This window comes from Gnatocerus cornutus, chromosome 1 (genome assembly GCF_029298725.1).
Source record: "Gnatocerus cornutus isolate USDA-ARS CGAHR chromosome 1, icGnaCorn1.1, whole genome shotgun sequence".
NCBI classification, from domain to species: domain Eukaryota; kingdom Metazoa; phylum Arthropoda; class Insecta; order Coleoptera; family Tenebrionidae; genus Gnatocerus; species Gnatocerus cornutus.
Window position 1 is genome coordinate 32442677 of NC_142233.1, and position 27614 is coordinate 32470290.

The 27614-nt window shown below is 35.8% G+C and overlaps 4 protein-coding genes and 1 long non-coding RNA gene across 9 annotated transcripts in view; 4 read left to right on the forward strand and 1 right to left on the reverse strand.

Annotated features, from left to right (window-relative positions):
* Positions 1 to 30: 30 nt before the first annotated feature.
* Fcp1 (RNA polymerase II subunit A C-terminal domain phosphatase Fcp1) lies at positions 31 to 2750 on the forward strand. Its single transcript, XM_088050202.1, has 5 exons — positions 31 to 303; positions 353 to 506; positions 555 to 925; positions 971 to 2111; positions 2159 to 2750. The coding sequence occupies exons 1-5, from the start codon at positions 86 to 88 to the stop codon at positions 2543 to 2545; spliced, it is 2271 nt and encodes a 756-aa protein (XP_087906328.1). The 5' UTR covers positions 31 to 85; the 3' UTR covers positions 2546 to 2750.
* On the reverse strand, positions 2734 to 3409 carry mRpS17 (mitochondrial ribosomal protein S17). Its single transcript, XM_088050204.1, has 2 exons — positions 3194 to 3409; positions 2734 to 3146 (listed from the first exon to the last, which is right to left on the reverse strand). Exons 1-2 carry the CDS (start codon positions 3311 to 3313, stop codon positions 2787 to 2789), a joined length of 480 nt encoding a protein of 159 aa, XP_087906330.1. The 5' UTR covers positions 3314 to 3409; the 3' UTR covers positions 2734 to 2786.
* A 73-nt stretch (positions 3410 to 3482) lies between these two features.
* LOC148181810 (fanconi-associated nuclease 1-like) lies at positions 3483 to 10998 on the forward strand. Of its 2 annotated transcripts, XM_088050200.1 has the most exons (9): positions 3483 to 3571; positions 3628 to 3951; positions 4184 to 5039; positions 5091 to 5216; positions 5266 to 5494; positions 5539 to 5744; positions 5790 to 6330; positions 6373 to 6484; positions 10831 to 10998. In XM_088050200.1, exons 2-9 carry the CDS (start codon positions 3639 to 3641, stop codon positions 10893 to 10895), a joined length of 2448 nt encoding a protein of 815 aa, XP_087906326.1. In that variant the 5' UTR covers positions 3483 to 3571; positions 3628 to 3638; the 3' UTR covers positions 10896 to 10998. The 2 variants fall into 2 exon arrangements, with proteins under 2 accessions (XP_087906326.1, XP_087906327.1); XM_088050201.1 differs by having other exon boundaries at positions 3484 to 3951; positions 5266 to 5476.
* A 96-nt stretch (positions 10999 to 11094) lies between these two features.
* On the forward strand, positions 11095 to 27050 carry LOC148181811 (uncharacterized). The gene is made up of 2 exons (XR_015771722.1): positions 11095 to 11374; positions 26881 to 27050. It is a non-coding gene; the product is annotated as an uncharacterized LOC148181811 (long non-coding RNA).
* Positions 27050 to 27614, forward strand: part of Sema1a (semaphorin 1a) — a 152435-nt gene continuing 151870 nt past the window's right edge. For all 4 annotated transcript variants that reach the window (XM_088050144.1, XM_088050141.1, XM_088050143.1 and 1 more), the window contains exon 1: positions 27050 to 27247. In XM_088050144.1, coding sequence (XP_087906270.1) covers positions 27154 to 27247 — 94 coding nt within the window. In that variant the 5' untranslated portion in view covers positions 27050 to 27153. The remainder of the gene's footprint in view (positions 27248 to 27614) is intronic.

Here is a 27614-nt window from a genome sequence, read left to right on the forward strand (position 1 = left end):
CTCATTGGTCCCCGACCGGAAGTCGCGCAACCGACCAATCAGATCCCGCGATTGCCGCTCATGAGTGAACCTGTATCCGTTCAAGATGGCGGAAAAAACGATGTCCATATCACAGCAACAAACAAAACCTATAAAAATTTTAAAATGGAAAGTGAGCGAAGGGAATACTGTGGCGATCGGTAGAATTATCCTCCTGTACGACTTTGAGGGGGCCTCCAAGGTGGAACAACGCAAATTAAAGGTAACACAGGCAGGAACAGTTCATAAGATTGTGGCGCAGGAAGGCGCCATTGTCAAGCCAGGGTAAGCGTCAATTCAAATTTACCCGCGAAATTACGCTCGTTGTTTTCAGGGAATTGTTATGCGAACTCAAAGAATGCACGCATCCCACGGTCATGAACGACATGTGCGGAGAATGCGGCACGGATTTACGTAAAAATGACGTTACTGTGGCGGCGTCAGTTCCTATGGTTCATGCCATTCCTGACTTGAAAGTCAGCGAAGAGGTTTGGAGCACTTTCACCCTCGTTTCGCTTCTAAAACCCTTTTTTCAGTTGGCGCAAAAACTAGGAAAAGCCGACGTTGAGAGACTGATAAAAGACAGAAAACTAGTCCTGTTGGTGGACTTGGATCAAACTCTAATCCATACAACTAATGATACAATACAACCAAACTTGAAGGACGTTTATCATTTCCAGTTGTATGGCCCCAACTCGCCATGGTACTACACGAGACTCCGGCCAGGGACACACCAGTTTTTGAGCAACATTTATCCATTGTTTGAGCTGCATATATGCACTTTTGGAGCCAGGAATTACGCCCACATGATTGCAGCTTTTTTAGACCGAGACCAGAGGTTTTTTTCCAATCGCATTTTATCTCGCGACGAGTGTTTTGACCCTACTAGCAAAAAAGCGAATTTGAAGTGAGTCAAAAACAAGCAAAACCTCAAATTATTATGTTTTTCTAGGGCGTTATTCCCCTGTGGTGACGACATGGTCTGCATCATCGACGATAGGGAAGACGTGTGGTCCAACGCGTCGAATTTGATCCACGTCAAACCGTACCACTTTTTTCAACACACTGGTGATATTAACGCGCCCCCTGGCTTGGATAAACAAGAGAATGACAGCAAACTCGGGGTAGATTTAACGAAGATCAAGGAGGCAAAGAAGGAGGAAAACAACGAGCAGATTGATAACGGGGCTGTGGAAAACAAACCCAGTGATAATGGTGAGGTGGGGCCCCCCGAGAACGGCAATGAAAAGAGCGAGGAACCTGACGAAAAGCAGACGCAAAGCAAGGAGCCTGAAGAAAAGCAGCCGCCAAGCGAGGAGCCTGAAGAAAAGCTGGCGCAAGCCGAGGAGCCTGAAGAAAAGCAGGAGCAACGGGCGGAGCCTGAAGACAAGCAGGGGCAGAACGGTGAGACCCCCAAAGAAGAGGAGAAAAGTGAAGATCCGCCGCCCCCTGTGAACAACCACGAGGAGGTGAAGCCTGCAGAGCCTCAGTTAATAGAAGTTGAAGATCCAGACGACTACCTCCTCTACCTTGAAGACATTTTGAAGAGGATCCACCAAGCGTTTTACGAGGATTACGACAAGATGGAATCAGGAGAGGTCCCCGATTTGAAAAAAGTAATTCCAAGAGTCCGAGGGCGCGTTCTCAAAGGCTCGAAACTAGTCTTCAGCGGTTTGGTTCCAACTCACATCAAACTAGAACAATCAAAAGCCTACCAAATTGCCAAGAGTTTAGGAGCTGAAGTAACACAAGAACTGGAAGAAGACACCACTCATTTGGTTGCTGTGCGCCCCGGAACAGCGAAAGTCAACGCCGGACGACGGAAAAAGAACCTGAAGATTGTAACGCCTGACTGGTTGTGGTCCTGTGCGGAACGGTGGGAGCATGTCAGTGAGAAGATCTTCGCGCTTAATAGCAAAGGCTCAAAAAACCGGCATCCGCCGCCTCATTGCAGCAGTCCAGAGCATTTAATAAGTTATCCTGAACATAATACTCCGACGATGAGAAAACGAACGCCGAGTGGGAGGTTCATGGATACCATTAATCCCTTGATGTCGTTTTCCAGTGCGGATATCGCGGATATGGACAAGGAGGTAAGAAAAATTTTTGTACGTAACACGAGAGTACTGAGCAATTTCAGGTGGAGGATATTTTGGACGACGCAAGCGAAAGCAGCGAAGATGAAGAGAAACCCGTCGCTACAAATCCTGTGACTGTGGAACCCAAACAGAATCAACCAAGTAGTAGCAGTTCTAGTAGTGAGGATTCTTTAACGGCGGAGTACCCCAAAGGCTACAAGAGGAGAAGAGAAGAAAGTAGTTTGGGGAACGACACCAGTAATCATAGTACGGAGGACGAGTCGCCGGTGGTTAAGTTTAGAAGAGGTGAATTAGTAGACAGTGAGTTGGATTTAGAACCGGACTCTCAAGAGAGTGATGGAAGTATGGAAGCTCCCGATGAAGTCGACGATGGAGAGTGGAACATGATGGGGGCCGCCCTTGAGCGGGAATTTCTGTCAAATAACTAATAGGCTGAAAATAGTTTTAACAATTATGTATATTTTTTAGAAATGCAGTATTAAAGTAGCTACAATGAAACCATTGTGAATCTGTTACCTGAATAGTTTATATGCAGAGTTTTACTACTTTTGTTTACACAGACTGTATAATTTACTTTAAACTGCAAGTTTTAAGGTTTTGAAAAAAAGACTGTTAATAAAATGATTAAAATAATTCTAACTTTATTTTACGTCTACTTACAACTCCCATTTACACAGCGTAAGGATCATCCTTCCCTGACTCGTGATATTTAATATAAGTTTCTGCATGAGTAAAATCTTTCTTATCCTCTTGCCACCCCCTTGGGGGTGCTTCTTCATACTTAAACCTGCTCGCTTTCTCCCCATAGATTTTATTAACACCTTCAATTTGATCTCTGTACTTCCCGGAAACCACCTTTTTACCGGTCAAAGGATCAGTGATGTCCCCCATCGGATAAATGACTTTTTTAACAGAATGTGTTATCAGTCTGGTCATTTTACTAGGAAGTTGTTCTATGAGGACGACATCGCCGGTTTTACACACTTTTTGGGGATCATGAGCGTAGATAAACTCTTCTTTACCAAAATACTGAAAGAATTGGATTAAAATGTAGAAATGGGGGCTAATGGGGGTACCATATTCAAGTTGGTGTCCAATTCGAGTCGTTTAATCTTGAATTTCGAAGCGTTGTGTTTGAGACAAGGGACGCAGCGGCCCAAAAGCATAGCAGTCTGCGTGGCAGCAGGAAACGACATTTTTTGAGAAATTTAAGGCTTTTAATGCGGAATTTTGAAAGCACTCCTAACCTCTCTTTTCACTTTTCAATTTTCAATAAAATTCCATACTTTTCTATTAATATCCATACTTTTTAAATATATTCCATACTTGTCTAATAAATTCCATACTTTCCTAAATTTCATATTATGGATCATGTGCCACTAGAGGTTTGTCACATGACACTTGTGACAATCAAACATAACCTCTACATCAAAAAAATAAAGCGCCAAACTAAGGTACTCAAGACGCATTTCATATCATTATCATTTACCTGTTAATTGATGTTGTACAGTACTACCAACCATGAACGATACAGTTTCGTCGGTGCTTTGTAGCAACAAAAAGTTGTCACAAACGCGAATCAGCAATTTTTTCCCAGGATGCATTAAAATGGTGCCTCCGATTACAAAATCGCCCAGGAAGAGAAAAACAGTCTCCGGGGGTTGTAAGAGACTGTCGCTTTCATCCTCGGGCATTGCAAAGTGCTTGAATTTGTCGGCTGAAGACATTGCTGTTATTTCTGGGATTCCCAAGAGGACGCTTCCTGATCCATTCTCGTCAGATGAGGACTCTGAAAACGAGCATGCTAATGCAAAGTCGCCGAAGGCCGCTCGGGGTAGATATTTAATAGTTTTTATCAACTTTATCAGTTTTTTTGGGAAAATTGTTTCATTGTTGATATGTTGCATAATATGGGAGGGACAAAAAGTGTTCATAAAGTGTTCATGTATATACAACAAAAACACTCAATTGCAGTGTCCGAAAACGTTTAATTCTTTATAAGCTTTTTGGAATTGTTCTTTTAAAATTAACAAATAGACTAATTAATGGGTATAATAATTTATTAGGCAACGACGGAGAGAAGAAACAACTCTCCATAACCCCCAAAACAGCACTTAAAGCCTCCTCACGACCAAAGACTGAACCTGAAGCCAGCCCCTCCAATACGCCAAAAGTCCGCGTATTACAAGACATCGCGATCGCCTCCACTAAACCCAACCAAACCCCAATAAAAAACGAAAAGAAAAAAGTCAATTATGAACCAATCAAAGTCATGCAAGAGTTTTTCCGAAACATCTGCGAAACGGAGCATTTACTCAACCTGTTGAGTAAGAGCGACACCGAGTTTTTATCAAAGTTTTTCGAAATGGAGCAAAACCACCAATTAGTCTGCATAAAGTTGTTTCTTTGGCGGCCCATTTGGTACAACTTCAACGACTTTGTGGAGAAAATCGGACTATCAATGAACCACTCTGAAAGCGCTGCCATGTACCACTTTTTAAAAGACAAAGGCTTCGTGAAGACAGACTACGTAAACGATGACTTGATGGCGTTACTAAACAACTTGCTACTGAAAGACGTGAAAGCCATAGCAAAGAGTTTCAAATTCCGTGATATTACAGGAACCAAAGAGAATATAATTTCTAGATTGCTCAAGCATAGTAGGATGCAGGGCACTTTGACGGCAATGAATTCCGAATCGGTGCTTAGAAAGCGAATTAAGGAAAAAATGGGGTTCTGCGTGAAGCTGTCGGACCAACTAAATAAGTGCTTGTATTATATTTACGTGTTGAGCACGTTTACCAATCCGACTCTCACGGATCCTCAGGATTACTTCACCAATGTTGGTTACTTGAAAATTGTGTTTCCCCCGTATGATGTTGAGAATTACAGCGTTTTTGGGACTCCAGAGGATTTCTGCAGGTGACAATTCGCGCTGGTTTGAACGTCAAAGTGAAATGCACGTTTTTGTAGGTTCGCAGAGGCGCTAAAACTGCGCAGTGAGCTACACAAGGCGGTCGAGAAGAAGAACCACAACGAAATCTTACAAATTTGTACGCACGCGTTTGAGAAGCTGCAGGAAATTAACGAGGAGTTTGGGTACGTTTTCTGGTTCCTCAAATAAAGAATTATACAATTTTCTATATAGAGACTCCTTTGATGGTACTCGCCCCCCTCACTTGGAGCGCTTCACTCCAAACGCCCAGTACGTCCAGATCTTATCAAAGGGTTCACACCCAATCACCACCCATTACTACGAGGATGTTATTTCATGGTTCAAATATTTGGTGTCGCAAGGGTACTGCAGGTACAAAAGGGGCGACTGGTACGCCCACATGATCCACATGTACACGAGATACGTAAAAGACCACGAGAAGGTAAGGGGGTTGTCACCAAGACCTAATCTCATGATGGTTTTCAGGCGGCGAACCTCCTCATCCAAGTATTGAAAACCGAGGACAACCTCTCCGAGGTGCAGCTTCAAGAACTGGCTCACCGCGGAAAAATGCTGAACCGGAAAACCTACAAACTGCCCGTTTTATACAGGGATGAAATCGCATCGTTGTCTCCACCATTTTGTGACCGCGAGTGGCCCCAAGACTTCGTAGAGTGCAAGTCGATTAAAAGGTAACACTCGTTGATCCGGCGATTGATTTTTTATTAGTTTTTTAGTGATGATCCGGGGGGTAGACGCAAGTACGTGCACCCCTCAGATAACGGCGACGTCTCTTACTTAAACGTTGAAGAAACAGCTTTGAAACACTACCGAAGTGCTGGTTTTCCCAACGGCCGCCATTGCGAAGGCCGTATGATCATCGCCGCGTTTTCGCTTCTTTTTTGGGACATCATCTACGACTCCAAAATCGAAGGAACGTTCGTTTCGAACGTACAAAGTGTCCCTCTTGACATGTACACGCCGCACTTTTACACAAACCGAGAGCACCGCATCATCAAACGCTTGGACAACATCAAACAGAATTGGAGCGACGCGGCGCTTAAGAAAGTGATGGAGAGTAATTGGGATCTTCATTCACACGAAACGGCGCTGTGCTTGATGGAGTCAGTCGCGGATGGACCGGAGATGTTGTTTAACGTCGTGATGAGCATCGGGAGAGACGTCGTGGCGAAGATCTTTGAGAGAGTCGCGAGGAATTTCAAAGAGTACCACAGCGGGTTTCCGGATTTGATCGTTTGGAGTTTGGAAGACAAGAAGGTGAGTTTGGGAAGACGGGGGCTTTATTAAGACAATTTTTAGGTGAAATTCGTGGAGGTGAAGAGCGAGACTGACAAGCTCTCACTAAAGCAGAAGCTGTGGTTGAATTATCTTATGGATATTGGAGTTCCTATTGCTGTGTGTCATGTTGAATGTAAGTCATGATTAGTCGCTTGGGAATGCTGGGAAGAGAATTTTAGTTGAAGAAAATGGCTCATGAAAACGAAAACCACAATGTGTTCTAGAACACCCCTTCTTTCAAAAGAAATCAAATTTTAAATCATCGTAAGTTGAATTACTTATATTTTGAAAATCTGTTTTAATAATTGCATTTTTTTAATTTTTTTAATTTTTTATGGTTTATTTATGGAGAAAAGCATTTATGTCATACAACTCTAAAACCAAGACTACTGGGTAAAAAATTCCAATAATGTAGTTGTCAAAATATTATAACTTAAAATTTTTTTTTTTAAAGATATACATTTTTTTTCAAACTGAACAACCGTTATATGTACATGCATTTTAAAGCAATTTTGACAATGTAATATCAAATTTTTTTCAGAAAATTAACACGTGTTGCAAAATAGCTCCAAAAAATAAAAGTGGGAATCGGTGTGATTTTTACCTCGAGTTTTACAGTTGGCCTCGACAAAGTGTCTTACTTCCTCGAATTCTGATAAGTGATAACTATATCAGTATTCTTTGTGGCTTACAGCCATTTGTGACTTCTTACTTATCCATTTTTTGTCACATTTGTGTTAAATCAGTTAATGAAACTGTTAAGTTCTGAAGTTTATTACGCAATTTCGGATTATCCCATATGTGTTCTATCAAATTAAAGTAATCGTAAGTTGGTGTGAATCGTCCATAATTTTTTTAAAGCCATTTTTAACATTAATAGACCGATTTTGCGTTAATTTTGCTGGGTAGTGTACATATTAGTTAAAATCTCTAGAATGTGCGCCTTTTCCTCAACAATTTTCCAGTTTGCTAAAGTTAATATACTAGTGACAAGTAGAAAATTCTCCAATTTTCATAGCTGTACTACAAAAATTACTAAATTTACGAGTTTTAGTGGTGGATGTCAATACATTTTGCTTCCTCTTGAAAATTAAAATTTCCAAATACTCCTCATTTATTTTGAATACCGCATTTCAAGTTCATAATTTGTGACAGTTGTGGAGCTTTACGACAAATTTAAGAGGATTTATGTATTGAAAACAATCACGAACAGGTCTTTGGGTGTTCCAGTACTCGTTTATGTTCAATTCAATGGATAAATCTTCTCAAATTTGCCGTTGAGCTCCACAATTTTCACAAATTATGACCTTGAAATGCGGTATTCAAAATAAATACATATTGTGTTTTTTGCTCTACAATTTTGCAATTTGGTCGAATTAATACACGGCTCAAAAGTAGTAGTTTTCCGAAAGATCATGCAGAAGCAATAAAATTATCGAAATTTTAATGGTGGATGTCGAAAATTTTTGCTTCGTTTTTTAAATAAAAGTGTCTTCCGTTCTAGACTTTTGTGATTTATAAAAATTAGTACATAGGTAACTCATTCAAGGTGTTTATAAATGTTTCTAGCATCAAGCGTGGCTTTGGAATTTCTGTCGTACACTATTTTGACGCTTTATTTTCATGGTGAATATAACTATCTTGAAAATTATTTATAATGTTACTTCAATGACGTTTTAGTTACGGTTTTGTGTCGCAAGTTTTCGATTTTCAGGTTTTAAACCACAACTCGAACAGTTTATTTCTCAAAACTTACTTTGCTTCATGTTTGAGGTTAACTGCAAATGTCAGTTGACAAATCGAAACCCACATTTGTAATGAGCGGCACATTTCTTTGACATTTCATAGCCACCCTTGATGCTAGAAACATTTATAAACACGTTGTATAGGTAAAGTGCAGTTCATTGCTACCCACGACCTGCTGTATATCTACGACCTGTGCAAAATCTCATTTCCCCGCATCAAGAATGTTTCCGAGAAAACGCATTTTTTTGCCGAGGAGGGCGCCACTGCTCGGGCGCTTTTGACATTGTTGACAAATTGAATTTTGGGGTTAGTAAGATTTTTGACTTTTGAAAGCTACAAAAAACACAAACGTACTCCTCATTTATTTTGAATACCGCATTTCTAGGTCATAATTTGTGAAAATTGTGGAGCTCTACGGCAAATTTGAGAAGATTTATCCATTGAATTGAACATAAACGAGTACTGGAACACCCAAAGACCTGTTCGTGATTGTTTTCAATACATAAATCCTCTTAAATTTGTCGTAAAGCTCTACAACTGTCACAAATTGTGACCTTGAAATGCGGTATTCAAAATAAATGAGGAGTAGAACAAAGTAACGATCGTAAACAAAGCACACAACGAAAACTTGAAAAAGCAACAAACAACGTGTAATAATTTGAAAATTCAAACTTAAAATTTGAAATGTCAAAAACAATGTTGGTAATAAACCCAATATGGTAAAATGTTCCCAAAAGTGCCCGAGCAGCAGCGCTTTCCAAAGCATATGCGGAGAAACAGTGGAACTACACGAATGCACAGGTCGTAGATATACAGCAGGTCGTGTTGCTACCAGTCCACTCTCCTGTGTAAATTTTCAAAAATTTTTGGGTGTAAATCAGGCTTTCAATTGTTTAGGGAGAAAATTAGGGGAAAACTGAATGTAGCGATTTTTGAGGTTAACACGTTGTCAATGTTGAGTGTATTACCACAATATAAGGATCTATCAGTATGGACAACTAAAGGATTTTGCATATACCGATTTTTTTGACGTTTGCGCGAGTATTGGCGGTCCTTCAAGGATTCTCTAAGCGGTGGCGCCAGCTGTTTTAATTGCGGAATAAATCCAAAAACGTCGTTTTAAATAAAAAGACACTAGAGAAGTAACTTATTGTGTAGGTATCCGAAAACTTACCTAGGCGATATTTTTCCAAGCAATAAATTTAAGTCCACGATTAAACAAAGGTGGTGGCCTCTAGTGTCCAGAAAGCCAATAATTTGCTTGGCGCGAAAGTTTGTTTTGAATTGTGCCATGTTACTGTTGTAAAAGTCATATTCGACTTGTTTGTATTCATACGGTTATTAGGGCACAGAAAAACACTGCTTTTAATTCTAATTAACTAATTTACTATCGCATTCAACAGTAGCGACATCTACAAACAGTAGCGAGAAGGACCGCCAACGCCGTTGAAGGTCATAAAGAGCTGCGAGTCAACTTCAAAGGGGCCGACATGAGTTGTCCATACTGATAGATCCTTATATTGTGGTATTACTATCGCGGAATCAAAATTTCGAACATCAAAATGACTGATGTTTAAAAATTGTAAACTGTCCTTTGTTTTTATAACCTTCAAATTTATAAACGGCACAGCTAGTGTCAGAAATTTACTTTGTATGTCAGTCACAATGACAATAAAGCTTGCTTTACATTGCCATGTCAAAGAGTGATGTTCGAAATTTTGATTCCGCGATAGTAATCAATGGTTAGTTGAAACTGTGTTGCAAAAGAAAGATTTTAATAGAGATGTAACAAGTTTTGACAGTGTTGTGAAAGACGATTAGCTTCTACGCATGCCACAGTTGCGTCAAGGTCAAACGCTTTTGCTGCCAATTGTTACTGATAAAAATCGCTAGGGGCTGCTGCCAACTTAACTTTTTAATGAGTGGATCGATAGTAATGAGCTTTGGTATAGTAACTTTACCAAGTTTTGTAGCCGATGTACTAAAATTATTTCATTCTGAATTGAAACAAAGGGTGTTTGAATTTTTTGCTCCGTTTTTACAATTTCTAAAATTGGGTCTTTTCCTCTACAGTTTTACAGTTTGGTAGAGTCAATTGACGGCTCAAAAGTTGTATTTTCCGCAAATTTTATAGCCGTAGCACTAAAATTACTAAAATTATTATAAAACTGAAGTCCAGTTCCTTGCTATCAGTCCACTCTCCTGCGTAAAAAGAATTAATCAAAGGTTAGTTCTAAAAGAGAGATTTAAATAATGATTTAACAAGTTTTGGCAAACTTGCGCAGGACGATTAGCTTCTACGCATGTCTCAATTGCTTCAAGGTCAAACACTTTTTCTGCCAACTGTTTCCCAATAAAATTTCTAGGGGTTGTTGCCAACTTAACTTTTTAATAAGTGTAAGTAAGATGGTAATGAGCTCTAGTATAATTATGACATTTTGATAACCACTTTATTGCAATTTTTTATCCATTTGCCGTGGTTTTAGAGTGGTATGACATAAATGCTTTTCACAGCAAACGTACTGTTGTCGATTATATAATTTTAAACGGCTAAGCCATCAAATGTTGATACATGAATTTTCCTAATTTTTCAAAACAAAAGTAATTCTACCTACGATGATTTAAAATTTGACTTTTTTTGAAAAAGGAGGTGCTCTAGAAAAAGTTGTAGGTTTTCGTTTTCATGAGCAATTTTTTATTCTTTTTCACCGAACTGTGAACCGTTTTTTACAGCGAAAGCGTCCAAAAAACCAAAGAACAAAAAAAAACAATGTGATGATGAAGATCCCGATAAATGAAGAAGACAATTTTTCTTATTTTAATACTGTTAGATTTTATGTTGATTTTACTATTTCTCATTTATATGACATTTAAATTTATAAAATAAAGTATTTTCACGTTCCCCATCTTTTTATCAAGTGACCTGTCCGTCGTATCCGCCATTGTTGCAGTTGGTACGAGATGGCGCCGCCTCTGATGTCGGTAAAATCTATTCAGTTCGAACCTACACGCAGAAGTGTTAACCCGTGCTGGAGCAGGCGCGTTTAGTGTTGTCAATATGCTCATGTATTTGTGTTTATATTTGATAAAAGAAAACAGAGTTGTTTTTAAATGAAAACTGCTCTACATGTGTGCGTTCCTTTATCAAAGTTATAATTCTGTTAAGTTTGTGAGTGCTGCCACGCTTCCCTGCAAGAACGCCAACAGCCACCAGCCACATTATAATGCATTGAGGGGTTGAAATTTTTTCATGGGATATGCCACTAGTCTAACAGTGGTGAGTTTATATAATTCCGATAATTTCTCAATAAGTTTCTTTGTGGGTAATTAATCTTGACGCAGTGACCGACAATCAGGTTCATCGCCTTTTTAGTATTACTAATCACTTTCTGTTGTTAAGAATACTAAAATCGTTTGAAAGTGCACAATAAGACACTTAACATTCATTTATCATCACATCATCTTTTATTAAAACATGTGTTTAACATATTTCAAAGGTATTTCCTCCATCAGATGACAAAAACATTGAGTTCATTCGGAAGAATGTGAAGATGAATAAATTGTTTCGATAATAAAATTGTACTCAGAGTTCAAAACAAATAATTAACAGATGGATACGACTCATTTAATGTTTTTTGTTGAGTCACACATTGTCTTCATCTTAGACCAATAAAACGGAAGTTAAAATTTAATCTTCGTGCACTTTCTTGACTGATTTTTTCTTAGAATTTTCAAAGATATTGTAAAAAATCATGTGGTAACTCTGATTTTCGTTTTGACGTAAAATGGACGACGAATAGACGATTCGCATGATTTTAGAGGTGTTTGTGTTACCACCCCAAAAACGTGATAATCTAAAAAAAATTGAGATCAATTCATACGATTTACAGCCGGAAAAAATTTACAAGTTAAGTTTACACATTGGTAGCCTGGAATTGTCACCTCGTTTTTGATTTAAGTGACGTTAAGTGACAGACGACCTGTCATGTGGCGTTTTTAGCCATTTTTATGTTTCCATACTTCCGGAATCCGAAATACATGACAATTTAAAAATCACAGATCCAAAACTATTAATTTTGTGAAGTGAGAAATTAAAATATTCAAATTCAAAAATTTGAGAAACTGGCATGTGATTCAAAATTTGTTGAATAGAATGTCGAAATCTAAACGTTAAAAAGGATAATTTACATTTGGGTAGCTTGAAAATATCAAAAATCTCACGATCTGTCGTGATTTTAGGGATTTTTGTGTTACCACTCTGAAAACGCGAACCAATACTGCAGAACTAAGAACATTGAAAATGTAATCTCTATTTTGATTTAAGTTGTATTAAATGATGACCTGTCATGTTGCAATAAGGCGGATTTAGTGATTTTTATGTTAGCATACTAAAAATTTCATTCGCGATCTGAAAACCATGACAATTTAAAACTTACAGTTTTGATAATTTTAATTTCGTGAAGTGAGAAATTAAAACATTGAAATGAAGCTGCAAATTCAACTTGAGAATTGAATCGATTTTGGGAATTTGAATATCCAAAAATTCAAAATTTAACAGCAAAGTCAAAATCGAAACGTTAAAAAGTATACTTTCGATTCTGGCAGCCTGAAAATATCAAAAATCTTAAAATCAAAATCGCCGAACTAGAAAGATTGAAAATAAGTCGCAAAATAAGTTTCAAATGTCAAAAAGTTTCAAATGTTAACCTCTCTTTTGTTTTAAATGACATTAAATGACAGACGACCTACCATGTCGTAAGGTGGTTTTAGTGATTTTTATTTGACAGACTAAAAATTCGAACCGCAACCTGAAAAAAATGACAATTTAAAAATCACAGTTCTAAAAATGTTGATTTCGTGGGAAAGTGGGAAAAAATCGAAATTGTTGAGAATTAAATGGATTTTGGGAATTTGAACATTTAAAAATTTGAATTAATCATTTAAATTAACAATTTATTAAGAAGAAAGTTAAAATTTAAACGTTTAAAAGTATAATTTTTATTCTGGCAGCCTGAAAATATCAAAAATCTTACTTTTAATTTTGATGCTAAATAAAAGACCATCTGACGTGTGGTCCGAAAATTTTAGGGATTTTTGTGTTACCACCCTGAGAACGCGAACTAAAATTGCAGAACTAGAGAGATTAAAAATAAGCCGCAGAAGATATCTGAAAATGTCATCTTTTAACTTTTTTTTTGATTTAAATGACATTAAATGACAGACGACCTGTCATTTCGTGAGGTGGTTTAGTTATTTTTATGTTGAAGCACTAAAAATTCGAACTGGCATGTGAAAAACTGACAATTTAAAAATAACAATTTTAAAAATTTAGACTGTAACGGATTGCATCGAATTTGAGAACCTAAAACCCAAAAATTCGACCAAAAATTTGACTCTTAAAAAGTCTAATTTACATTAAAGTACAGTCAAAGTAAGACAAAAATTTTGAAAACAAAATTTTAACTCGAAAAGGAAAAAAATTACAACCGGAAAGCCTGAAAGTTTGAAAGTTGTCATTTTGACCCTCTTCAAAAGTCGTGACTTTATTTAAAATTTGTCGTGCGACAATTTGTCATAAAAATGGGGATTTAATATTGTAACCACCCTAAAAATCTGCGCCACGAAATTCGAAGGATTACTAGGAACTCGCAATAAAAACGTGTGATAAATATCAGACGAAACTAATATAATCCTAGGTCTCTCATCCACAAGAAAAATATCTTTTACTGGGTATCTGGTCTGTTTCAGCACCACTTTTAGGATTACGATAAACACGTCCTCTAGTTAATAATCCATGTCTGGTAACCAACAAAGTAAGGTTCACTAAATTGCAGTAGAAACTGTAGGAGGTCATAATTTCCGCGATTAATAAATTACGCTGTAAGCTGCACACAAATGGCGTCCATTTCATTTTGAATTTATTTGTAGAGTATTAGTTTAATCTTCATAAGTGCTGTTTCCATTCACATCGAAAAACCCACTGTTTTGTCATTATCCTTTCGTGATAATGAAAATCAATTACCATAGAATTTTTGTGGCCACGGATTATAGAGCCATCGATAACAGGAATATTTTAATTTATTGTCGCTTTCAAAAATGAGCGATAACGAATGGTTTTTGTGTAAAAATTTTTGACAGTGGGAAGATTGATCTTTTCTGTTTGTATCTGTGGCGGTAATTCAACAGCCAAACTAGGTGGTAACATCAAAACAACCGTTTTATATGGAAACTTGTCGATTACGAGTTTTTTTCGACGGTTTTATTTAGAGTGCACCAGCCTTAACCTGGGCACCATCAGTAAATAACGTAGTTAATCTAAAATGGAGGCGGTAAACAAGACTCAAAAGCTAGCCATTATGTAAGCACAATGGTTAGGGAATGACGGATGTCAGAGTTAAAGGACGATAGCAATGAATACAAAATACGTTTTATTCATACGGCCGGTTCGTGTGTAGGAAGTCTTACATTTCGTGTATGCAAATAAACACTCTAACCCGGCGATTTTAGTGTTTTTCCAAAACAATGCCATGGAGAAATTAAAGTCCTTGTACTTGTATAGTTGGATATCAACAGCAGAAACACCTGTTTGGCCCGAGGCCGCGTAGACTCCATGAAAGGTCTTGCAAATTTAAAGGTCTACATGTCAAAGACGTCCTGGCAGGTCCTCCAGCTTATTTAGGTCTGTGGGATCCTCCTCTAATTGGTACTTTCCAAAAGGAAAGAAAAACGTGTCTGTATGTAAATTACTTCCTCTACTTTTATTGTACCTGCGCTCGGAAAACAGAAGGAATATAAATACAAATGCAGGAGTCAGATCCCGCCAGATGTTATGCGGTAGCCGGTTGAGAATATCATAAGAATACCCCCAGCACCTGGTGTCTTCGCCCGTTATTAGAGACACGGCGCATCAAGCCCCATATGGTTTTCATTAAAAAAATTGGGTGAAATTCTTTCCCGCTCGAATTTCCTATTTGCAGTATCGATTTATCCAGCGGCTGGTAAACATAATCCTTAAAAATCACTTTATGTATTTTCAGCGTTATCGCTGTTAGAGCAGTTGTCAACATTCCGGAAATAGAGCTGTATTAATCTACAAATGGGGTCGTTCAGACGACTCGTCGAGCGATTTATCTTTGTATTTAATTTTTGGAACAATATTCAATATCGCTGATGGAAAACGAATATTGCGCGATTGCAGCAGTTTTTATTGACCTAAATATCTCAGGTATTTCCACCACCCAGAATTCGATTAAACGCTTTCTTGTTACCGTTTTATTTCTCGATAGTTAATGGTCGACTATTGTGCATTCCATGAATTAATTTCGTTGCAATTAAAGCATTCGGGGTCGATCGTCCATTAATCACTAATTACACTGAAATCGATCGAAAGTTAATAGTTCGCTCCCGCCGTGATTCCACCCCATTTTGACCATCCGCGTCCAATCTTATCGTGATTTTATCCTCGTTTTTGTTAATACAATTTTGGCGTGTTGCACTTCGGTCTAGATTCTGTTAAACAGATATAAGGGCTTTTATTTCGTTACAGGGAAGCAATGAGTCACGTATTTTACAGAACAGCACAAAATATTCATTCGGTATTGATTCGTTTTCCGAGAGATCCGACTTGCTGGAATCCTGCTCATGCAGTTCTGAAAATTTTATTCCAACCCTTGTGAATTAACATTTGGATTTCGCGTCTTTACAGTGGCGACAAAGGCGCGAAATTTGAAATTCAGGAATTAACACTATTACCGTTGACAATGATTTATTTGTATTAGTTGTAAGACAAGATTCTTATGAATGAGTTGCTTAATTCTGTGACAAGTGAAAAAGTACTGTTTCTGGTACGAACTGAAAGGTTAGCTATTGTTAGGCGGGAAAAGTGAACTTTGTTGATTGTCAATAACACCTACGACACACACGCTTCATTAATAATAAAGGCGTGTTTGTTATGGAACTAATTGTGTATAGACAGAAATAGTCTGGTTCGTTTTTTCTGGTTGGTAGAGGAGCAAAAATTGGCACTTTCCAATTGTAAATGTCGTCGTGTCACGGTTTGAAGTTTGAAGTTTCCAGCTCATCTGCTTTTTATAGCTTGGCCAAGAATGTCTAAAGTTTCAAATATTTTAGTTTATGTTTGGATTCTGACATTTGAGATTTTTAAGTGTTTATAGAGTCGCAGTTTTTCCGGATTTTTTGGCCTTCAGTTGTAGATTTTTAGGTTCCCAAAATGATTCCCAAATCATTCAAAATTTTTGTAAGAAAATGTCTGGTGCTTTGAACGCTAGAGAAATAAAATTTGAGGACGTTATTGGCATTGATTTATTTAATAATTCTACTAAATTATTATATTTTTGGGCCAAACAGACCACTTCTAGAAACTTTCATTCTTAGGGCGAATTAATATGTTTTAAAACTTTTTCTAAAAAATTGTAATTCTGATAGTTTTAATCCTATTTAAATGAAATTTAAGGGTGTTATTGGCTTAAGTTTGTGTTATATTGTAAAATTCTAAAGCTAAGACCCAAATTTTTGAAAATCTTATTTTTAGTCGAATAAAAAAAATTCAAAATTTTTTTAAAAATTTGTAACTCTGGCAATTATAACTGCATACAATTGAATTTTGAGGACGTTATTGGTCTTGATTTATTGATTAATTACAAAAAATCACAAATTCGAGAGCCAAAGAGACAGAAGTTCGAAATTTTAATTTTTTGGATGAATTAGAAACTGTCAAAATTTTTAAAAAATCCGCTACTCTGGTAATTTAAACGCTACATAAATAAAATTTGGGGACGTTATTAGCTTTGATTAAATTATGAATTGTGCCAAATTACAGAATTTTAAGGCCTACGGGACAAATGAATAAAAAATTGTTAAAATTCTGTACGAATTGGTAACTTTAGCGAATTGACTCTACACAAATAAAATTTGAGGAAGTTACTGTTTTTGATTTACTTATTAATTGTGTTAAATTACAAAATTCTAGAGCTGAAAGGACAAATTTTAGAAACTTTTATTATTAGGACTTAAAAAAATGTTCAAAGTTTTTGTAAAAATTTATAACTTTGGCCGATTTGACTATACACAAATGAAATTTAGGGGGGTTATTGGCTTTGATATACTAATTATCTGTACCAAATTACAAAATTTTTGAAGGAAAGATACAAATTTTAGAAATCTTAATTTTTGGGATGAATAAAAAATTATTAAACTTTGTATAAAAATCGATCACTCTGGTAATTTTAATGCTACGTAAATAAAATTTAAGGACGTTATTGGCTTTGATTTACTTATTAATTGTGCGAAACTACAGAATTTTAGGGCTTATAGGACAAATTCTAGAAATTTTAATTTTTAGGATGAATAAAAAATTGTTAAATTTTGTGTACAAATTTGTAACTTTGGCGAATTTGACTGTACACAAATAAAATTTGAGGACGTTATTGTCTTTGATTTACTTACTAATTGTGTTAAATTACAAAATTCTAGTGCCGAAAGGACAAATTTTAAATATTTTAATTTTTATGACGAATAAAAAATTGTTAAATTTTGTGTAAAAATCTGTAACTTTGACGAATTTGACTCTACACAAATGAAATTTAAGGAGGTTATTGGTTATTGATTTACTAATTGATTGTACAAAATTACAACAATCTTTAACCAAAGATTTTATAAATATTAATTTTTGGGATGAATAAAAAATTGTTACACTTTGTGTAAAAATTCGTAACTCGGGTAATTTTTACGATACAATTTTAAGAACAAAATACAAAATTTAAGAACGTTAGATCTTGATTTACTACTTATTAATGGTGCCAATTTAGAAAAATTTAAAAATTATGAAGCAAAAGATTAAAAAAAAATAATTTTGGTGATATTCTTATTAAGCTTGTTTAGGTTTGTTGTTTTATTGTTTTTTAAATTAAAATTCTGAATTCGTACAGCTTATTACCGTTTGACACCACATCGATACCGCGTCGGTAGCCCCGTGCAAAAATTAATTAGAGAGCGACCAGGCGGCTTTAAAATTTAAAATTCATTTGAATTCTCGTATGATGAATGTGTAATCTGAACTCGAAATTAAAAATGTTTATTGAGTTTGCAACTCCTGTAATTGAAACTTGATATTGTTCTAACATTAAGTGCTCTTGATTGAAAAATTGCCCGTCGTAGACAAGTCGTCAACAAAAACGCGTGCAATTACCGGTCCAGCTGTCGCTTTGTCAGAAAATTGGCATTTCAGCGGCTCTATTTACAAATTGGCTTACCGGTAATGTAATATTTGGAATAAAAAGCATAGGTAAATATAACGTTCTATTCATTATTCAAATGGCGATTTGGCCGGTATTGAGTGGCGTTTTTGGAATTTCTATTCCGAACACGGTCACATCGGATCGAAACTCTCAAATAATTTTATCGTTTTGTGCTACTGTTGTGCCGTTAAAATTTACATGGAATTCAAATCGGAAACAGCAGCTTGGTCTGATTGCGTAATATGGAAATACCATTTAAAAAGCGTAATTTGTTTTTCCAGAAAACGCATATTTAAAATGCAGCCAACATACAGGTAGCGAACTTTTGACGTAAGATTTATGGAACTGGGTAAAGTTTCTTTCGCAACTGTTCGAGTAAATTAAAAACCTATTGAATTCCTTTGTAGCCCTGAGAATTTTACTCAGGTCAGGTTTTCGCGAAAAATTGTTTCCACAATGATTCATTTTAGTTTGTTGGTTCAGCGGTGCGTTATTGGATTTCGCAAACTTTCCCGACTCAGATGGTTGAAGGATGAGTTTTTCATAAATGATCTGATAATTTGTTCCTAATCTCGACGGAATCATGCCATTGATTTAATTATGGGAACATTCTAGGCGTCCGAGCTTTGTCTTCTTAATCGGAGCATCCCTTTGAATTTATCTTAATAAACAAACTCCAGCGCGAAATTTAAATACTACGTTTGCGGAAAAACGCAATGAAATCAATACACTCGTTTAATAACCACAGTAAATACAACTGATATTCCTCTTTGATAAATAGAGACGGTGAAACAACATAATTGATATCCTTGGTGTTTGTTTACACGGAAACAGAGTTTTTTGAGGTACAAACATGAATATTAAATTCAGTCTTATTTTTCTGTGTTTGTAAATGCGAGTTTCCGATTGGAAGAAATTAAAGAAAAATATTATTTTAAGCCGATTGCGCTATCGTTTCACCGGTCGGTTGTAAACCTTTTGAACTCCGATAATTCGGTTTTGAAAAGTGATGCGTTTTAATAAGGACATTGCTCTTTGGCAGTGCAGTCTAAACCGCCCATACATCACCTACTCATTTCAGAAATGGAAAACTAATAAATCTAATTGTTTTCTCCCACGTTTTAGAAATCAGATCTCCGGAAAAACGTCTAATGAGTGCGTTAAATTGTAGTAACAATGGTCTAATGAGTTTTGTGGTACTAATTCCATCCGAGTTTAATTTCACGTTCCTATATCTCGAGACCTGGATTTTAAAGTCGGTTACACATGCTTCGTTTATTTCATCATCCCGGATCTGTCGCGCTGAAATGTTTATTGTTTTACCATGTTTTATTATATTAGAGAAAAATGGCGTAATATGACAGAATTTTCATCAAGTTCGTGTTTTCACTTGAACGGTTTTTATTAGTGTAATGCAAACGTTGGCTTTTCGGTCTCCTCTATGGTTGCCGACCCCTATTTCGTTTAATATTTACAATCTTTCCGGCGGCAGGGTTGTACTCAGTTCAGTCAATAGCCTCGTTTTCCATCGAGAACACAACCCCTCCCAATTTGCGCTGTTAGATTTCGGCCAAACTGTATCTAATTCGAACAAGATCGTCGTCGATGTGAAAAATAAAAGGATTACGTGTGGCGAATATTTTTTATTGTCAAAATACGGATCTGCAGAGGGCACGCAGCGCGTAACGTGCACACCCTCTTCTCTGCTGGACCACCGCTATTGATCTGGACTACAGCAGCCATTCATGGAGCCGACTGTAGTTACATTGCGGCTTTTCTCTCTCTTTCTTGTTGCACTGCATTGCCTTTGCATGTGGTTTATGTTGGTGAAAGTACAATTTCGATTTTGATTATAATTTGCATTCTACAGCGATGGTTAAACTTTGAGAAGCCATTCCGTTGTGGGTCACAATGAGGTCTAGTGCTCCAGCACGTTGGCTAAACTTTGCGCCCGTATAAGATCGCGGCTAATTTTATATAAATCAACTTTTCCACTACCTTTCCACACTTGTCAAATATTTACCGACCGCTAAAGACAAACAATCACTAGACGGATTGGATATCATTTCGCAACTAACAGGAAAACTGATTACTGAATTTACAAGTAACGCGATTAACGGCCGTTTTTATATCTCAAAGACTTGATGAAGAGGGTTGAAGAGGCTTTATTTGCCACTTATTTAGGGAGTCATAAACGTTAATGAAGAACACAGAATAAAATGCGAAAGGATATCAGATTACTTACGTATTCACGAAAATGGCGCTTTGAACGGTCTTGCGGTAATTGTGTTTCAAAACGAAATTTTTGGGTTAAATGATCACAGTGTCGGAACAAATCTGTACATGAAAATTAGACTCAGGTTACTTCATTTTACTCGGAAATGAACTGTCAGTGGAATTATTATTATGGTTTTCAAACGAGAATAATGTAACGCGAGGGGCGCCCAAAGGTACAAAACTTTTGGATTTGAATTTTTGACGTGTCTAATTTTGCCATTTACGGAGGTTTTGCTAAAATTGAGCCACAATAATATTTTACAAACTTCCAGAGCAAAAAGACAAATTTTAGACGTTTTGTTGAAAGATCCACCTTTTCTTCAAAACAAAATGGAGAATGTGATTGTAGTCGGATAAAAACTATAAAAAGGAATAATTTTATTGGCTGGCATTATCTTTATCAACGGAGTTTTTATGACAAAAAACGAATCCGCACAATGAACTCAATCGAAGTTTTCGTCCATTGGTTGGATGTCCAAAATGGTTGTTTATTGGTTACATTTCTAAGGTAATTAAGTCGTCCACAAAAAATGAATTATTTCATTGGATGTTGGTGACAAAAATGCACAAAGGAAGAAAATGAATTGTGTATTTGTTGCATTGATTTTGAAAATTGATTAGAAGTCTTCGAAATGGCCAAAAAATTACGGGTACTTTTAGGGCTTCATATCTATGAAATTAGGAAATAATATATCGTTAGAGGGTCTTTAATAGCATTCGGTCGAAATTTGCAATTTTTGATTAAATTTAGAAGTAGAAGTATTTGAAAATTTACCAATGTTGTTTAATAGTGAAAATTAAAATATGGCAATACTATATTTTGGTCGTTTCTTATGGAATTTTTATTTCCATATTTAGTAGTTTTAGTCTCCAGACAGTCAAATTTGCAGACTTTACTACTTTTGACTTGTTCATTAACTACACCAAATTTCGAAATTTTCGAACAAAAAACTGAATTTTTAGGAATTTTTATTTTCAGACGCAATTTTTTTTACCGTTTTCTATAAAATTTTGTTACGTTGGGAATTTTAATCTTCAGACAGACAAATTACAAAATTTTCGAACAAAAAACAGAATTTTTTGAAATTTTTAATTTTAGTTAAACCAAAAATGTATACCGTTTTCTTCAAAATCCGTAACTTTGGCCGTTTTAATCACTAGAGAACAAAATTTGTAGGCATTACTACTTTTGACTTGTTTATTAACTGTAACAAATTTCAAAATTTTCGAAGAAAAAGCGGAATTTTTAGAAATTTTTATTTTAAGACGCATCAATTTCTATAGAATTCTGTAACTTTACAAGTTTTAATCTTCAGACACTTAAATTTGCAGACTTAACTACTTTTGACTTATTTATTAACTTTATTAAATTTCAAAATTTTCGAAGAAAAAACGGAATTTCTAGAAATTTTTTATTTTAGTTGAACCAAAAATGTATACCATTTTCTATAAAATTCTGTAACTTTGGCAGTTTTAATCACCACACAGTCAAATTTGCAGGCTTTAGCACTTTCGGCTTGTTTATCATTACCTGTACTTAATTACAACATTTTTGAACAGGAAACTGAATATTTAGAAATTTTTATTTTCGGACGAACCGAACTTATTTACCGTTTTACAGCCTCTTTATAAAAATTTGACCTGAGTTTTGGTCATTTTCGATCGTATTCAAATTTTAATGACAGTTTTGAAATTCGTCAAGAAATTTCGTGTAAAATGGTACCAAGACCATGAAACTCGTTCTTTAAACAATCGAACTATTGTAATCTTTATTACCGTTTCGAGGTGGTTAAATATTTATTTTTTGCCATTGAACAAATAGTGCGCCGTTAGCTAGGTTTTATGATACGGAAATCAAAACATTTTATGGTAATAAATTACGGTTTAAAAGTAAATTTTTTCGTATACCAAACAAAAAACAGTAAGTGAACGCCCTGGCGGCTTTGAAATTTAAAATGGGTTGGCAGCTCTGATGCCTATAGAGGTTTTAGCGTTTCCCAACTGTCAACAATGACACCATTACGCATCAATCAGTGTTTAACCTCAAACTGTCAAGACAGAATTCAAATTTTAACGCAATTTTGCATTGTTAGAGAATGTTTTCTTTATCGTGTCATCGCTGCACCGTAAATATTTACAGGTTATTGGATTTATCTCTTATTTGATTTAGCGGTGTTTACATAGTTTCGATGCACATCATAGATAAAATAAAAGAAAAATTCTCGCAACGCGTTGTCAATTTGACATTTTGAGGTTGAGTTTTCATTTCAGAGCTTGGACACTTTGTCAATAATTTTGTGTTGTATAAAAATTAACAAAATTTTTCTTCAGCGCTACATTTCGATTCACCTCTAAAGCCTGAAGAATGACTAAAACGGCGTGCGAATGAAATAGACTTCGTTCCGTCTAGGGTTGGAGAATTTATTCGATCGTTCTTCGCTCTCATCAACCGCAGACTTTTAATTTAAAGTAATTGAGGTCGATTGTATTTTTTTCCATCGTGTTGTTACCCGCTAGCGAACATCTCAAGCATTTGTGATTTGGCCTGATTTATCGTGGCGCTTAGTTTCTGTTTTCTCTTAAGTGTTCGTTTTTCTCCCATTCACGGCGGTCGTTCGCACTTCTCCCGTTCTCATGTAAACAAAATGTGACGGTCTTAACTGAAGCGGATGTGACGTACTTTTATGGGGTGTGTTCGTTTGGACAGATCTCATTATTCATTCATAACGCGAAGTGCAGACTCGCCCTTTACGGGTTTCTTACCCTTTCTCTTTTGTTGGCGTTTCTTTATCTGTTGTTTTAGATTTGACTAGTGTTGGATCATTGGCGAGCCCTAGTGTGCTTAAGGAGGGAAATGTTACTCATTTCGCCTCAGAAATCGCGTCGGACCTTCTGTTTGCTGTCTACAAAACATGAAGTGATTCACTGCTGATACAGAAAGGACGCTCATTCATTCTGTAGCTATCCGGGAATGATTGATGGACAACCAGTAGGTTGCGGATTCCGCTGATAAAATGTTCTAGATAAGGCCCTGAAATTGCCAGTTTCTTCACATTATCGTTTCTTGTAAGATAATTCAGACGCTTTGAATGCAGAAGCGAAAGCTGATTAGTGTGCAGAATGACGAGATATCAGCGCCCACGTTCCAAAAGGGGATTTCCGGAATATTTCTGCTATTTATGCTTATTAATCGCTTGAATGTCATTAAATGCACAAGAGGTTCCGATATTTTTCTACCTGCGCTATCTAAAGTTAGTCGTGTTACACATTTTTTACAAGATATAGCGTTTGTATTCATAAAGGATTCGCTTTCATGGAGCTTAGGGGAATTCATGTAAATTCTCCCTGCGACAATTTTTCACTAAGTGAAACGCGGGCAAAAATGAGTAATGCACAAAAAGTGGATGAGTAATATTTAGCTAGAGAATTTTTCATTTCAACTACTTAGTCTAGCAATTTTTCCGAATTTGTTATCGCTGGCCATTTTTTCTCGCAAACAAACATTCAAAAAACGTATCTCTGCGTTGCATTCAACATAATTTGTAATTGCGAATAATTGAATATTGATGAATTTATTCTTTGTGTTTGATTATTTATGTATTCATCAATCATTTCATTTAATTTTTTATCAAATGTCAATACATTTTGTTTTGCATAAATTTGCTAATTTTAGAGTTTTTCCCTTGTCACTCACATTATAAATATCCCCACGTGTATTACATTATTCAAAAAAATGTAGAAATAATAAATTTATATGAAAAAAGCAACAGCAACGGTTTATGTTTGGGAAATTTATTTTCGGAACGAAATTTAATGTAACCACAGCGGAAGCTCCAACCTTTGTATAATTAGCTTATCGACTTTTTTGTAATGAAAATCGTTTCGTTCATTCAAAAACGATTTCGTTTTCACGTTTCTTTTTCGGTGAAAAGATTCGTGCGTGCTTGTGGGTCATTTTTAAAATACATTTGAGAAAACTGAGAACGATGCAAGCTGTACTAAGCACGATCAGGTGGCAAAAAATCGCACAAAGAGCCATCAATGTCTGGCGAACTCGGTCTTTCGATTGTTGTGTAATTTCATTCAAATTTTGTCTTTCTTATTTATACCTTACTTGTAAGATAAGTAGAAAATTTTCTCTTTTTCAATCTCAAATTTGTGTATTTTTTTCTATTTTAATGTAATTTTAGGAACTCGGTAATTTTGAGTTACTTTTAAGTGCACCAAAACTAAATTCGAGAATAATAAAATTAACATTTTTTAGAAATTTTTATGTTTAGACGAACCAAAATTTTCTAAAATTTTTAATTAAAGGTTTTACTATTTTTGAGGTGTTTATCATTTATGCCAAATTACCAAAAATTAGAAGAAGGAACACATTTTTTTATTGTCAGAGCAACCAAAAATTTTTTCTGTCTTCTATAAAATGTTGTAACTTTGGCAGTTTTAATCTTCAGATACTAAAATTTGGAGGTTTTACTACTCTTGACTTGATTATCAATTGTAGCAATTTCAAAATTTTTGAACAAGAACTGAATTTTTAGAATTGTTTTTTTCAGACGGCCTTCAAATTTCTATAGTTTTTTATAAAATGTAACTTTGGCAGTTTTAATTTTCAGATACTAAAATTTTGAGGTTTTACTACTTTTGACTTGATTATCAGTTGTACTAAATTTTAAAATTTAAAAAAAAACTGAATTTTTAGAAATTTGTATATTTAGGCGAACCACAAATTTCTGCTGTTTTCTACAAAATTACAAATTTTTTTCAGGTTTAATTGCTTATCGACTGTACCAAATTACAAAAGCTTAGAATAAAGATCAGAATTTTTAGAAAATTTTATTTTTAGCCGAACCAAAAATTGTTACTGTTTTCTATAACATTTTGTAACTTAGGCAGTTTTAAGCCTCAGATACTAAAATTTGCTGGTTTTACTACTTTTCATTTGGTTACTAACTGTATCAAATATAATTTGATACACGACGAACCAAAAATTTTTACTTCGTTTTATAAAATTTTGTAACTTCTGCAGTTTTAATTTTTAGACATTAAAATTTGGAGATTTTACTACGTTTGCACCAAATTTCAAAATTTTCGAACAAGAAACAGGTCTTTTAGAAATTTTGATTTACAGGTGAACCATGAATTTCTGCCGATGTCTAAAATTTACATAACTTTGCTAGTCTTCTCAGTCAAATTTGGAGGTTTTACTATTTTTGACCTGCTTATTAATTGTATAGTTTGGGGACTGAAATACCGTGTTTATGATTAAACTGGGGTACTCACTGCACAAAGAGACGAAACCACCGTTGTTGATTCCTTTATCTTGTGGTTTTGCCTCTGTGTGCAGTGAGTACCCCAATTAAGTCATAAACACGGTATTTCAGTCCCCGAACTATAGCAAATTACAAAATTTTAGAACAAGAATCACAAGTTTTAGAAATTTTTATTTTCAGATGAACCACTTTCTACCGTTTTCTATAAAATTGTCTAATTTTGGTAGTTTTAATTTTTAGACACTAGAAGTTGGAGGTATTACTATTTTTGACGTCAGACGGAAAATTGTTGGTGGTTTTCAATAAATTCTATAACTTTGACAGTTTTAATCTTCAGACACTAAAATTTTGAGTCTTTTCTCTTTTTGATTCATTAGTCAACTGTACCAATATACAAGATTTTAGAACTAGAAGCAGAATTATGAGAAATCTTTGTTTTCAGACGAACCAAAAATTTTTACCAATTTCTATAATATTCCATACCTTTGGTAATTTTATTTTTTCCACAATAAAAACCAAATCGCGAAATTTGAAATACAGACCGGAGAATACAAAATAATGACTGCTTTGACCTGAAAGGGTTCAATTTCAATTCTAAAAAACCCGGCGCCTCCACCACATTTCACAAGCCATCAAAATTTTGTTTTTTCAACATCACGTCTAGCAATTGAGCATGAGTTTTTTTTTTAAAGCTGCCAATGTTTAACTCCCTATTGGCAGTAATTCTATCAGGATGTCTATTAAAATAGCTCACTGCTGCAAACCACACGATTCCTGCAAATCTCATTTTGCAAATCGTGGTCAATTATTGTGCGGCTTCTTCGTCCACTACTCCTCAATGGTAATTAGGATTATGAGTCGGTGCATTGTCGTGCCGTCCCATAGCTTCAGCGTCCTGCCATCCATCCCTTCTATGTGATATTAATTCTTCACGGTCCATGCACCCAGTCTAATTGTCTACATGTCCGTTGCAGGTTGCTGGCGCTACTGTCGCATTGCAAGTGGAGGGGAAGTCAGCTGGCACCGGCGTCGCGACGAAGCTTTGCCAGTCGACGTCAAGCGTCTATTTGGATTGCGCTGCATCGCGTCGTACATTTTTTTTTATATTAAGAACAACAAATGTGTTGTGTTGCTCCAAATAGTGCTTTTGATCTGTGATGAGAACTACCCTGTAGTTTTACCGAGCAATTCGTGTTTTTTGAGTGTTGTGATTTTTTGACATGTTTTGGTGGTAGCGCTGTTTAATTATGAAAAGCCTTTTTATTGTAGCCGCGTGCGCGTTCTCCGCGTGTCTTGCGGCTTGGCAGGAAAATGTAAGGCCGAAGATGTACGTCCAACTAGGTAAGTTGAATTTTCTTTTTGTTGCTCGAAATTATTACATCGATAGATAATTTTGACGCAGTGCGTGGGGATGCTGCGATCAAAGCAGCGTTTGCTCGAAACTTTAATACACAGAACGACAAACTTTTGCTTGCATAAGACATCGAGCGACGACTTTAGACCAATTAAAACTTTTATCAACATCTTGATTTGTAATTATATACTTTCGTAGGGAATCTTAGAAGGTTTATTGCCTTCCACCGCAATTTTGGGGATTAAACGACTGTTTGAAATGAGTCAAATCTAAAATGTTCGCCTCACGTGAAAGAAATCGATGCTAATGATTCTATAACACGATCAGGTGTTCTGCTCTTTCTCGTCTGTTGAA